General features: G+C 40.7%; 3 protein-coding genes across 4 annotated transcripts in view; 2 read left to right on the top strand and 1 right to left on the bottom strand.

The window, feature by feature from the left end:
* Nucleotides 1–780: 780 nt before the first annotated feature.
* LOC311033587 (uncharacterized protein) lies at nucleotides 781–3,377 on the top strand (the record flags this gene model as incomplete). Its single annotated transcript, XM_084041165.1, has 3 exons — nucleotides 781–872; nucleotides 1,540–1,671; nucleotides 3,160–3,377. The coding sequence occupies exons 2-3, from the start codon at nucleotides 1,560–1,562 to the stop codon at nucleotides 3,375–3,377; spliced, it is 330 nt and encodes a 109-aa protein (XP_083897291.1). The 5' UTR covers nucleotides 781–872; nucleotides 1,540–1,559.
* A 980-nt stretch (nucleotides 3,378–4,357) lies between these two features.
* Nucleotides 4,358–8,905, bottom strand: atox1 (antioxidant 1 copper chaperone). The gene is made up of 4 exons (XM_084085813.1): nucleotides 8,740–8,905; nucleotides 8,294–8,372; nucleotides 6,033–6,186; nucleotides 4,358–5,435 (listed from the first exon to the last, which is right to left on the bottom strand). The coding sequence occupies exons 1-3, from the start codon at nucleotides 8,743–8,745 to the stop codon at nucleotides 6,062–6,064; spliced, it is 210 nt and encodes a 69-aa protein (XP_083941939.1). The 5' UTR covers nucleotides 8,746–8,905; the 3' UTR covers nucleotides 4,358–5,435; nucleotides 6,033–6,061.
* A 4,293-nt stretch (nucleotides 8,906–13,198) lies between these two features.
* slc36a1 (solute carrier family 36 member 1) overlaps nucleotides 13,199–14,208 on the top strand; it is a 34,716-nt gene continuing 33,706 nt past the window's right edge. For both annotated transcript variants that reach the window (XR_014602827.1, XM_084085709.1), the window contains exon 1: nucleotides 13,199–13,676. The gene's annotated coding sequence lies outside the window, so the exon portion shown is untranslated. The remainder of the gene's footprint in view (nucleotides 13,677–14,208) is intronic.

The raw sequence follows: 14,208 nt of genomic DNA, 5'->3' as shown, positions 1-14,208 counted from the left end.
TTTCGTTGGAGACCATTGTGTATTTGTATGCAGGATATTGGTGAAGCGTTAAATTGAAGCTCCACGATAACATTCATGTGTCTGAATCAAGACTGTTTTCACAACAGCAGCACACTGGTCACTGAGCATGGCTTTGATATAGAAACAGCTTATCAATGTTTGCTCCAGTGACAAAAAGCTAACAGTCTGTTTGAATATGTTTGCTCTGGCAAACAAGCTTGTGACATGGAACACACCAATATCTGTATTCAATCTTCATAATAAATACAGCCTATCAAGCGTATTCAGCAGTAGTCAAGGAGAGAACGAGTTCAAATGTTTTTTTTAATCTTTTATGCAAGGGAGTAGGCTGTGCAAGGATGCTCTGTTTCAGCAATGTCCTGCTACTGTACATGTTCATTCACACCTGGGAGCTGCCCACTACAACCAGCCGTATTTCACCACCTAACTGCACAGCGCTTCAGTGGTGGACGTTACCAGGGATAAGAATTGTACATTCAGATCTTTCACCGAGATGTTTCTGGGCAGTATAAGGGATTTGATCCAGCAACCCACCTGAGTAAAGCCCAGAGAACAAACTACTTCTTCTGCCCACATATAAGCCTTTACTAAACTGTGAAAGGGAGCTCAGAAATAGATACCACAAAACAAATCAAGGTACTACCAAGGATCAAAGCCAGTGAAGTGTGTTGAAGGGTATGAGGAATCCAGTCACGGTGCTGGTGACCCTGGTGTCTGTGGAGTTTGGGCTCTACACCTTGTGTCTCTGTGCCCCAGAGTGGCTGGTACAGGGAGAAGGGCTTAGAGAGGGTCTCTTTACCGTCTGTAATGTCTACGAGGGCTTCTCCAGCTGCACTACAATTCCAGCCTGGGTGGGTAAGCAACCTCTATGTGTCTGTTTTTTTTAGATAAGTGTATATAGCCTACAGTTTATATATACAGTACATATGCTCATTGGTCAACAGTGATGTAGCAATGTGTACTGTAGGTCATTGGTTCTCAAAGCGGATCCAGGGGGTCCCCAGCTAAATGATGGATAGGAACCAAATGGACCCTTATAGGTCTGTAACTCTGAGAGTGTACAAATGGAACCAAATGGACCCGTTAGGGTCCATTTGTACACTCTCAGAGTTAAATTAACATTGTTTTTACAATATGATTTGGGGTCCCAGAGATAGAAATGCCATTAAATGGGGGTCCGTAGCCTAATGCATGTCAAACTGGGTGTCCTTGAAATTAAAATGGTTGGGAATCACTGCTAGAGCCGTAAAAACCTTCTCTTATGGGGGTCCCTGGCTTATCTTTTCAAATGGGGGTCTGCGGGCTAATAAGTGTCAATTTGGGGGTCCTTGACATGAAAAAGTTTGAGAACCACTGCTGTAGGTAGAGGTAATATCTGAGTGCCAGAGTCCAACGTAACAGAAATAGGCCATGTAAATGGTATACCGAGTAAATCAATTCTGTACGCTGTGATTATGATTAAAGCAGTGCACACAATATTACTTGTATCTTTTTTTACTACTTGTCTTTTAATCCTAGGTACATACAGTTTATCATGGATGTTCCTGGCTGCGTCCTGTGCTCTCTCCTTAGCTGCTCTCTTCAGCATCAGGCCTGCTATAAGCGGAGGAAGGAGAGCCATGGCTGCCCTACTCCTTAACATCTGCTCAGGTATCTATTATTATTTTCATTACAGAGCAGTGAAGGGACAGGGCAAAGCAGGGAGGTGTCATGCAGAATATTTGATTCCGCAGGGGAAATTCTGTTTTCAGTTTCACCCAGTTGATTGCCGTCCAAGTGGCCAGACTTGAGCAAAGGGGGGTGGGGGTTGTTTTTGTTCTTGCTCTGTTACACATTTATATAGTTATTGTGACAGGCTGGACGGTTGGACAGACGACAGCTAAGGTTTCAAGATAACAAAATTAGCCATACAGGATCACCTCCACTGCTTGCCATGCTGTGGTAGTGGTACTAGATATAAAACAGATTTTACACGGGAGAGCAGATTGTTATCTTCTGTCCGCACATCATGGCTATCCCTGAATGTTTGTGGAGATGACTGATTTATCCATTTTTCTCGATACACAAATTCAGGTCCAGTTATAGTTTGATTCAGGCCAGGTGTGACCGCTTATATCAGTCATCCTCCATCCTACAGTTATACATTCACATCTGATCTGGGAGCTGCCTAGTGCAGCCACTGTCTTCTAGTTGGACATTGAGCAGCTCTACTAGGTTCAAGGTTCAAAGTTCAACATACTAGAGTAGAGATGTTACTTTTGAGGTCAAACAGACAAGCACACAAACAGCTGCTGAGGGAGGGTCAAAGTGAAAGTTAATAATTCACTTTTCCCCTCCGACTTTAAAATTCCAGTCACAAGGTGATGCCTTCTGATGAGTAAGACATTGCAGAGCAAGCGTCATGTTGCTCTTTAACGGTGTGGCATTTCAAAGAAAAGACCAAGAAACATTGTTTACCTTATGGTGGCCTGTCATTTTGCTCTGCCTTAGGGCCAACAGAACAGATGGTTAAGGCACTTTTACTGATTTCATTCACTGAACTCATTGCAGCTTCACATGTTCACATAGCCTATGTGATTTTCAATGTTGTATAAAGTAATTGCATGAAGTATCACATTATTAATACTAGGTAGAAGCATTACTATTAATACAATCAATACTATACCTAATGTTTCCTGTTTAATATATTTGTTACAGGAACTACAATTTGTCATAATATGATTACCATGATTTTTCCATGCAATTATGAATTAATACCAGGGGTGGGAAAAAGCACAAGAAAATCCTTTCCACGTATTGTCACGTAACGTTACATATGTTGAAATCTACTCAAGTAAATGTAATAAAGGGAATTTTGAAGACCACTTCAAGTGAGTTACTTTGTTTTGGTCACTGTGAAACTAACTGTCAAGACGCCACATTTCAATATGAATTCATCCTACCAACCAATCCCTCTCTCTCCATAATACAGTGATTCTCAATTATTTTCTTTATGAGAGAGCTTTCTTAAAGATTGAGGGAAAGGAGGTTCAAAGCAAACTCATACGGAGCACAGCATATTCCTGGTTGTGTAAAATCCTGAGTGTTAACTCAGAAAGTGTGCGAAATGGATTTTTAACAATTGCCTTTCTTTACTAGTTGCTTTCTGTATCAGTGGGTTGATCGCCTTCTTGGTGTCCATGGAGGAGATGTCAGAGTTGCTGAAATACCTGGGTTGGACCTTCTACATCTGCTGTGCCAACCTCTTCTATGGCTTGTTAGTGTCCGTGGCACTGGGCGTGGTGCAGGGTGACAACACACGAGTTGGACCAAACACAGCCAGGCTGGAGGTGGACCTGGCTGTGATAGCAGCCTGAGGGTGGGCAAAGGTTTATTAAGGCTTTCACAAGTTGTCTTTTGGAAGAGATGTTGAGAGTTTGTATTTTATAATACCAGCTAAGGTCTCTGTCTGACACAGATCTTAACAACTTAATTACAATCATGCATTTTATGAATCCACCATAGCCATTGTATAACACCTGTGTGTAAATCTATGATTTATTTCCTTGTTATAAAAGCACTGGAGAAAGCAAATACATCTTTATCAAACAGCACCACCCAGTGGCAGAATACTCAAGTATCTCAACAGCTTTTACAGTATAGTATTTCTTACATACCGTACTACACATCTTGAGTGTTTTCTCCTTGCCATGTATAATTGGCTCTCCAATAGATAATTGTTTGTAGTAGGGCTGCAAAATTAATCAAGAATAACAGTCAATTGTTTATGCTTCACAATTATGTTATCACAAAACTTGGCAATAAATTCGGTTGCACCTTGCCCTAGTCTCCTCACAAAAGTTTAATAAAGCTCAGAACATTGCACAACGCATCTCCCCATCCATAAGGATAACAGAATAATAATATAGGCAATTACATACCATGTGCACAGCAACAAAGGCATACAAAATTATAATTTAAAGATAATTGTGATTTATAATCAAGATTGCAATAATAATCAAAACTAGGGATATTTTTGCATTCTTATTTTATCATGCAGCCCAGTTGTAGTTCTGTTGATATTTGGATGTACTCATTTCATATTAGGATTAATAGCCAAAGTCACTGTACTAACACTTAATATGAAATCCATATTCGTATCCTTCAGTCAGATTTTACCTCAAGCTGAGGTTATCTGCAATTTCATCATTTCACTGAGGAACATTTAGGACTGCCTGGATTAATGGTCCTCCAGATGAATGCAGATGGGAGCACCACCTCTTACAGTCTACGTCGGTACTTGAGGAAATTGTATTACACATACAGTGAATCAATACAAACTTGATTGACATTTAGGCAGATTCTAAAGTTGATTTTATTTCACATGCGAGTCAAAAACCTACAGAAAACAGAGAAGCTTACAATATAGGGGTTCGTTGCATTTTCCTTGCAAATTCATGTCAGAGTGAATTACATTAAGTGCTTAAAGTTATTAAGACAAAGCAAAGACATAATCGTGGACGGTTTGACAACTTCTTGACCACTTCAGTGGTCCAAGAATAGACAGGCAGACTGAGTGAAGTTTCCTTGATGTTTACCATAATGCAACGCACAGCTAACCATGCTTTATGGGAATTAGCAGCATGTTGGCTCAAGGTTAACAATGCTACTGTAAGTCAACCTATTAAATATGGTAGCACTTTAGAAGTATTTGTCACCCCTCTATGTAGGTTATGTAAAATAAAGAATGTAATTCTATAATGTGTTTCTCTTGCACTCTCTTAATGCTGTCTTAATGTCTGAATGCTTAATGTTTTATGTAAAGCACTTTTAATTGCCTTGTTGTATAAATGTGCTATAGAAATAAACTTGCCTGTCTTTTAAAAAAAAAGGTAGAGTAGGTGTGAGAAGGACATGGCTTTGGAATATAATCAAATAATTAAACAATTATTTCATATGCAATCATCATTTTGAATGAAACTGAATGGAAGCCAGTTACAGAATGTTTAGTGTTTAACATTGGTTACAAGGGATATATCACAACATTGATTTCTACATGATTGCCTCTTCTTAAACACCCCCAAACCGTGTAATATCTGTGCAGCATCAAATGATACTGTAAAAGAGGAAAGATTGTAATAGAATGTCAAGCAGAAGAACACATGTTCTTTGTTTTATCAGTGAGTAAAATGCAATACCATAAACATCTTTGTTTAGTAGTCAGTCCTTCATTACGGTAGTGTGACCATTGTAAGCATTGGTAGCCACTCTGAAAGGCCTCTTCTGGAATGTTGACATGTGTCCATTATTATGGATTCATGAATTCTAATCCAAGTTGATTGTTGAATCTGAATGGGGAACATCAGCGCACACTACAGATAAGAAGGCCTATACAATCCAGTCAATTGTCACTTCACATCAGCAGCAATTATCCCCTGCAAAACATAAACAAACACCATTTATGATTATGTTGCAATCAGCTCTATGCACAGCAGCCATATTGGGAATGAATTGGGCCCCTTCCTTACTTCCTTCACAGGTGTCACCAATAATACTAACTAAGGCTCTGTTCCATTTAGTGTGGCATAGTGGTTGAACTTGTCTTCTTTTCAAGGACCCCCATAACTCTGAGAGTGTACAAATGGAACCAACCAAATGGACCAAATGGACGGGTCCATTTGGTTCCATTTGTACACTCTCAGAGTTACACACAAACCATAAGGGGCCATTTGGGAACCAAAATGGAGTGTTTCTAGTGAGCCAACATGCACGATATCAGCACCCTGACCAGAATGGAACAGAGCCTTCATTAGTACCATTGGTAACACCTGTGAAGGAAGTAAGAAGAGGCCCAATTTCTTTCCAATATGGCTGCTGTGCATAGAGCCTATTGTAGTTACTGTGGTAGTGTGATCTGCAGTCTTAGGCAATATCTAAATAAATAAAAAAAGAAGACAACCATGAGTCTTATGAGGACTGACAGAGTAAAATAGACAGAAGGAAAAAACATGACTTTATTCTTACAAAGTTACCTGTTCTACATGAGTTGCAGCAGACGCCTTCACTTGGTGCCATTGTACTTGACTTCCTTCCCACATTTCTTCAGAGTCTCTGTGAGAAAATCCACATCCTTCTCAGACTCAATCCACACCAACTTCTTGGGTAAGTCGATCTCGAACTTAACATCTGAAAGAGCAAGAAACAAAGCTTATCGCCATTGTTGTTTTGTTGAGGTCAAGGGTTGTTAAAAAAAAGAGAGGAGTGTTCAGTAAAATTGAGTGTCATCTTGTGATCCAGGTGTCATAAAACCCACATAGTTCTGACATTTGTGTGTTTTTAAATGTTTAGCTTAGTTACAAAACATGTGCAACATATGGTAAATAAAGCTCAGCATTGAAACAAAATGGCCACGCTGGACGTACTGTGCTGTATGTGTTTTATGCTGGAAAATAAACTTCCTCTTTGACTGCAATACAGAAATACCGGTACGCTGAGGCATCCTGGTGACTCAGCGGCACACCGAGTCATTACAGACTCATTACAGACACTACAGACATTACAGTCCGTGGTAATGACATACAATCACAGCAATACTTGTTGTGAGCTTGTAGATCAGCTATTTTCGTGCAACACTGTACTACGACAAAGTATAAAATAAGTGGTAATTTAAACTGGAGGTAATGCGCATGAGCACTGTAAAAAATAATGGTGAAAACGTTATCTTGTATGTAGTCTTGTATGCCTCTGTCACACAGTCTGTGCAACGGAAGCTCTGAAAAATATTCGGGAGTAAAGCGGATGCCCCACCTCCCCCCCCCACTTCTGTTTCGTCTTTGCAGTCGTGCAAATTTGTCCTAATGTAGATCCAAATGATTGAAGCATATATAGTTGGCTGCTTAGCAGAAATGTTCAAAAATATATGTTTTTGAGGATGGAAATGACAAACATGACTTTGGACTTCCTGTTATCAGCTTTCAGGAGGCATAGTTCCAGAATGTAACATTCAGAGATTGTGGAATGGTTGTCTGGCTACACGAGACTATCTTGTATGTCAGTGGTTCTCAACCTTTTCAGGCAGTGACCCTCCAAAATAATCATATTTGAACTGGGACTGACAAGCACTTGGAATGTTGGAGTTGACACATTACATTTTGTTTAACTCTGTTCCACAGAAAATACATTGTGGAAATAGCCAATCTACAAGCTTGTAGATCAGCTATTTTCAAAAATGTTGCCTTTCTTATATTATTTGACAATTTGGCCAATGTTAGACCAGTTTTTATAGTATAGTTTGTTGATTACTTTTGATGCAGTAATGGTCTTTTTTCATTTATTTGATTTTCCCCACATTTTTGGTATTAGGTATTAAAGTCCTTAAATTGCCACTTTACTGTCATCTGGGGACCCACTTCACTGTCATCTGGGGACCGGATGATAGTGAACCCCCCCCCCCCCCCCCCCCCAATCATGTGGGGACCCGACCCACAAGTTGAGAACCACTGTTGTATGTGACACTACTCTGAGAAAGGGTACCTCAGACGGTCCCAATTCCTGAGTCATTAAATAAGAGAAGACACAACACCATTTGAAACAGGTGACATGCAGGTTAATAACACACGACACACACCCTGCCAGGAAGTCATGAGTTGTTGGTGACACAAAGGCTTTAAGGCACTTTAAGCCAACACTTTTACTGACTAGAGCATCTACAACTAACAAATGATAGGTTCTTTCATGGCTAAGTTTCAACGTTGATAGTGATACTCACTTCTCATGACAATCTTTAATTCCTCTAAAGAAGTGCTCATAAAATAGAATCGGAGCCAATGACCAAATGTAATTAACTTGGTCTCTCTCTCTCTCACACACACACACTCACGCGCACCCCCCCCCCCCACACACACACACACACACACACAGTTATCTATGTTGAATAGTGTACACACACACACACACACACACACACACACACACACACACACACACACACACACACACACACACACACACACACACACACACACACACACACACACACACACACACACACAGTTATGTATGTTGAATAGTGTAAATATAGTTGGAAAAAAGACAGTTGGGGGTTAAGGTCCAAAGAAGATGCTGCAAGATTGCACCATGGGGTTTGATGCTCTCCCACTGAAAGAACAGCATGTTCAAATACTGTTAGTGGATCAGCAAGAGACTCCATCACTTAACCACAGGTCACATGAAGTCATATGAAGACAGAAATGTGTCTGACAAAGACTGAGATTTTCTGTGGTCCTTAACTCACCATCACCCAGCTTGTTGAGGATCCTGGTGACAGCTCCAGAGCAGCCCTCACACGTCATGGCCACCTCGAATTCGTGCTTCTGTCGGAAAATGAAAACGTATAAAAAGCTTAATTGATTTATACTGTGTGTGTCGCACGGTGCTGTCGCTATGCTGTACATACAAATATATGTACGTAATCTATGTTCTTGTCGGGAAGCAACATTTACAGACTCGTGGTCGCCACAACTAGCCACAGTGCAGTCCAGATTAAGCAAAAGGTTAGTTAGCCTTGGATCAAGACTATCATAGATGTATTTTATCGATTTTGACATTTACATAGATACGAAAGTAAAAGTCAGACTCGATAAAATACATCTATGATAGTCTTGATCCAAGGCTAAAGGTTAGTAGTTAATCAACATGCACAGTTTCACTAATGAAAGATGAATCGTGGACAGAACTCACCGTCATGTTTCAGATGTTGTGGCACAGCGGAATGAGAGTCCAAAAGCTTTACAACACAGTCACACAATGCTTTGCCAATTGAATTAGAGAACACACAGACAGACCTATGTAGTATTGGACAGACAGGGGGGTTCAGCATAGAGTTATATCTAGAGCGCGGACTACCCAGCTGCGTTCCGTGAGCAGAAATAACGGAGCAGAAATAAGACTTCCGGTTGACGATCTCTTCAGAATAAGAGTACCATCTAGTCTAGAGTAAAAAGAAACCATTGAAAATCATTGAAAAACGGTTCATTTGCACATTAAAACTATAAATTAAGCATTTAAACCAAGCTATATAACACATATTATGTTTCTGTGTAACAAAAACGTTTTTTAAAACATTAAAACATTATCTAAATGGATAAATGCTGTTCAAAGGACTGCATAGCCTATACAAATTGGACACTGGACCGGAGACGGCTGGCGATGCCAGCACTTGTGACATACACACGCGTTCAGGGAGACCCCCTCTACACTGCCACACTCTCCGCTAAGCGGGAGAGGTGTAAAAAAAAGTGGGGCGGGCCGTCCAGTGAGGTCAGAGGTCAGAAAAGTGCCCTTTTCTGACATTTTCAGATAGTGGACACTGGACCGGAGACGGCTGCCGATGCCAGCACTTGTGACATACACACGCGTTCGGGGAGACCCCCTCTACAACGCCACACTCTCCGCTAAGCGGGAGAGGTGTAAAAAAAAGTGTGGCGGGCCGTCCAGTGAGGTCAGAGGTCAGAAAAGTGCCCTTTTCTGCCATTTTCAGACAATAGTGGACACTGGACCGGAGACGGCTGCCGATGCCAGCACTTGTGACATACACACGCGTTCGGGGAGAACCCCTCTGCACTGCCACACTCTCCGCTAAGCGGGAGAGGTGTAAAAAAAAGTGTGGCGGACTGTCCTGTGAGGTCAGAGGTCAGAAAAGTGCCCTTTTCTGCCATTTTCAGACAATAGTGGACACTGGACCGGAGACGGCTGCCGATGCCAGCACTTGTGACATACACACGCATTCGGGGAGACCCCCTCTACAACGCCACACTCTCCGCTAAGCGGGAGAGGTGTAAAAAAAAGTGTGGCGGGCCGTCCAGTGAGGTCAGAGGTCAGAAAAGTGCCCTTTTCTGACATTTTCAGACAATAGTGGACACTGGACCGGAGACGGCTGGGGATGCCAGCACTTTCGGGGAGACCCCCTCTACAACACCACACTCTCCGCTAAGCGGGAGAGGTGTAAAAAAAAGTGTGGCGGACCGTCCAGTGAGGTCAGAGGTCAGAAAAGTGTTCAGACAATAGTGAACACTGGACTAAAAGTGCCGCTGGGTGCATTGGACGGCCTGCCACTTTTTTGTGTGGGCAAATATTGGACATTGCAAGCCCTATTTTTTATTTTTTTTGTACTTTAACTTTATTTATGTTATCTATTATTGTATTTCTACTTCATTACATCAGTATTGTTACTTAAAAAGACATATTTTGTTTGGTTAGAAACAGGTCCCAACATTTCACTGCTTGTACCTGTATCGAGTAAGTGACAAATAAATCCCTCTTGATTCTTGTTCAGATTAGTTCCAGAGTTCTCTTTGAAAATGTCACACATTTTGAAATGGATCCACTTCCATTGCCTGATTAATATTAAGCTGGTACACATGATGTAACAGACATGCCACTAAAAGTATGCACTTAAAAGTTTATTTTCATTCATTATTTATATTATTCTTTATAATTGTGAAAATAAACGTGGGGGTTCTGTTATAGTCACTTACAAAACTTTATGCATTTTAATGTTAAATCAGGTCAAAACATGGTACAAGACAAATCTAGTAAATACTAGTTCATCAGTGGACATTAATTCACTTGCTCCTAAATAATTTGGATAAACATGTCTCATATTTAACACAATCTATTAATGTAGCTTATATAGTAATACCTATCATCGTCATTTCACTTTATTTAACTCTTAGTGAGCAAGACTGTTACTGTACTTGAGTGTTTAATAGCTTACAGCCAGCAATTGTTTGTAATTATGACAAGCACAATAACACAAAATAATACTCCTGTGTGCGCGAGTCTCTTGAAAAGAAAATAACTCCAGAAGCGAGTGGCAGATTTTTATGGAACTTGGTAGAAATGATCTCTAGGCTACCCTAGAAAAATGACTCAAAGTCAAAATCATGGTAAAATTTGATTAAAACTAAATGAAAATGTATTCAAAAGACTATGACTAAAACTAAATAACAAATTGCTGTCAAAATTAACACTGCGTCACAGTGACATGAAAACAATAGGTAACCTCACACTGTAATTTTTGTGTTAAATTGTGACTGTAGCCTGAATAGATCAGAGGTCAATTGTAAGCAACAACAGAGACTGCCAAGAGACACTTTTCTGACCTCTGACCTCACTGGACGGCCAGCCACTTTTCAAAATACACCTCTCATGCTTAGCGGAGAGTGTGGCGTGGTAGAGGGGGTCTCCCTGAACGCGTGCATTTCTCACAAGTGCCACGGCAAAGAGCCGTCTCCTGTCCAGTGTCCACTATTGTCTGAGAACGGCACTTTTCTTACCTCTGGCCGCACTGGATGGCCTGCCACTTTTTCTTTTTTTTTTACAAATTATCTCGCAATGTTCACCAACATTCTGTACTGGTTTGTATAAATTTTCTATCAAGTTTAGGGGCGCTCAGTTATGGAACTGTTCTCACAAACGCACGCACGCACGCACAAACGCACGCACGCACGCACGCACACACACACACACACACACACACACACACACACACACACACACACACACACACACACACACACATTTTTTATGAATTATTGTGATTACATTCTTATTTGTTTTGTATTTTAGTTTTTAAATAGTTAAGATCGGCATTATAACCCCCCCATGCTTTATTTGTTTTTAAATCTCACCTGCACTATCTACTATTATTATTTGTAGCATATTTTGTTGTTGCTTTTATCATTGTTTATTTGCTTCTGCAATAAACAATATTATATCATGATAATTTTCCAGAGTGACCTGGTCTAGAGGCAGCATTATTACAACAATGGACAAACAATACAAAAACAATAAATACATATGTAACAAGGACACACGGACGGACGGGGTGGAAAACATACTCTCTCGCCATGCCTTTCGGCCTGGCGGAGACAACAAACACAAATGAATATCCAGTTAAAGTTCAAAACAGGATCAGAAACTGTGCTAAGTGCACATTTAATGGGGATCAATAGCCAGTTTAAATCAGGAACAACCTAGCACTTAGAAGTGATCTAGTATAAGCCATTTAAAAAAACATACATCATAAATGTATTTTTTACATACATTTGTCTCTTTAAAAAAAAATACTTAGAAGTGTTCTAGTATGCGCCATTTAAAAGACATACATCATAAATGTATTTTTAAAATAGATTTGTGTCTTTTAAAAAACATTACAAAATCGTGATCTTATTTTGAAGGCAACCGGAAACCTTATTTCTGCTAGCTCGAAAACCGGATGTCCTATTTCTGCTTACGGAACGGAGCTGGACTACCCCACCCCCAACAATTTATTTCAATGTAAATTGCTCACAGGCGCATGAAGCACCCAGAAGTACCTCTACTTCCTGCATTGGCTCCAACATGGAGCAAGCGCAATAGCGTTTCAGACGATAGAAGCATGCGCAGTAGCGTCGCAAATGCGAAAGTCCTGCAATCTTAGATTTGCCCACCAGGCAAAGGCAGCTTCATTCTTATACCGCGGTTCTGGGGCCTTGGGGTTCAGAGGCGGTTACAAACATGTTACAAATGAATACCGGCGTTACTTGCTAGGCGGGCGGAGCTTCACTATAACAGTGTTGCCATGTCCACTTATTATAAGCGACTTTGGGCTTATTTTTTCTGTAATTTTTTTTCTGGTTGTAGGTTGCGGTTTGTTGGGTTTGTTTCTAACGTTCAAAGTTGCTTATTTTGGCTTGTTTTTCCTAATGTTGTTTAAACCAGTGGTTCTTAAACATTTTCATGGCATGGGCCCCCAAACATTTCATTTGTTTAAAAAATAAATTCCAAAATGAGTTACCTAAAATAAATAGCCGTATGGTGGCCTATTCGCTTCTTTTGGGCTTGTTTTCATAGACACGGTCCTTATTTCTCTCGCAAAATATGGCAACGCTACTCTAGCTTGCTATAAACGGGCCGTCTCAGTTCTCAAATCAAGCGCGTCACCCACTGTTCCTGTTTCCGCCGGAACAGCGCAGCATTTGATTTTCAAAATAAAGCAACTTCTTCCTCGTGTTTTACACAGAAGAGAGAAAACACACACAATGGAAGCTACTAAAACATTTTCCTTCCGGTGAAATATTTTATTTTCTGGACAAAAAGTGTATATTAAACGGGAGGTGGGGGACTCCGAGTGTTCCCACCATAGATATATATATATGTCTATGGTTTCCACTGTGGAAAGTAGGCTTTCAACATCTTAAAACAGTCTTTGTTTTTGGTGAATAGTGAAAGTGTATTTTTCTTTTTTACTACAGACGAGAGGCTGCGCTACCGGGGGAGTGCGGGCAACGGGTGAAAAGTACCATAGCGTTAACTCCTTCTAACGTTATGGACCAGTGCTACAAAAATCTGAGCAGCCGCCGCTGTTGGTTTAGGTTTGGTTTGTTGTGTCAGCAGTCAGCTGACAGGAGCCCTGTCTGGGTCATGTGACCATGCCTGGCCCACACAGACTGTACTCGGTGGATGAACCGGAATCATCTGTGTACATTACTACTTTGCATAAAACCACTATCACAGCTATACTGTCGCGCTGCCCTCGGGCAGGATGGTGATATGACAGTAATATCTCCGTCGTGAGGATAATCTGGCCGACAGATTCCACCTGAAGAGAGAGAGAAGACAAAGATTTGGCCCAGGTATGTTCTGTCATTGATGTGTCATTCCGTCCACTGACTCACTGTTTACAGCTTTCACAGACGCATAGATACATATGGCGATAGATAGAAGTGAAGCCTTAAGGCTTGTATGTAATTGGGAAAGCCACGGATAAAACAGGTTTGACTGATTTGAATTCTATACCTTTGGCAAAATGCTTCTGCAAATAGCCCTTCCACCACTGATCACATATGACCCCCATTTCTGTGTTACTTCGTTGTCTTTGACACCTTCAGTTCCAACTCGTCTTTGTGACTTTAACCTAACAGATAAAGCAGTCCAAATGAACATCCTTTTAGATAAGATAAGTTATAGGCTAAACTAAACCTTTTATTGACCCTTGGCTTGGGGGGAAATCCTTGTGGAACCTAATCAACAGCATTGAGAATCAAACACAGAAGGTAACTAGACAAGAGCTTTTACAAATCGTTCTAGCTCAAGTGGATGGCAGAGTCTACACCACAAATATAACATCATCAACATAATCATCATCATCATCAACATCAACAACAA

The sequence above is a fragment of the Gymnoscopelus microlampas genome, assembly GCF_963454915.1.
Source record: "Gymnoscopelus microlampas genome assembly, chromosome: 18".
In the NCBI taxonomy this organism is placed as follows: Eukaryota; Metazoa; Chordata; class Actinopteri; order Myctophiformes; family Myctophidae; genus Gymnoscopelus; species Gymnoscopelus microlampas.
The sequence above is the reverse complement of the archived record's forward strand: the minus strand, read 5'-3'. Positions and strand labels throughout refer to the sequence as shown.

What these genes read in the sequence shown, in the direction of transcription:
- atox1 (XM_084085813.1), bottom strand. An exon ending in CCTCAACAAGCTGGGTGATG is followed by an intron (nt 6,187 to 8,293) that starts GTGAGTTAAGGA and finishes TTGCTCTTTCAG; the next exon opens with ATGTTAAGTTCGAGATCGAC.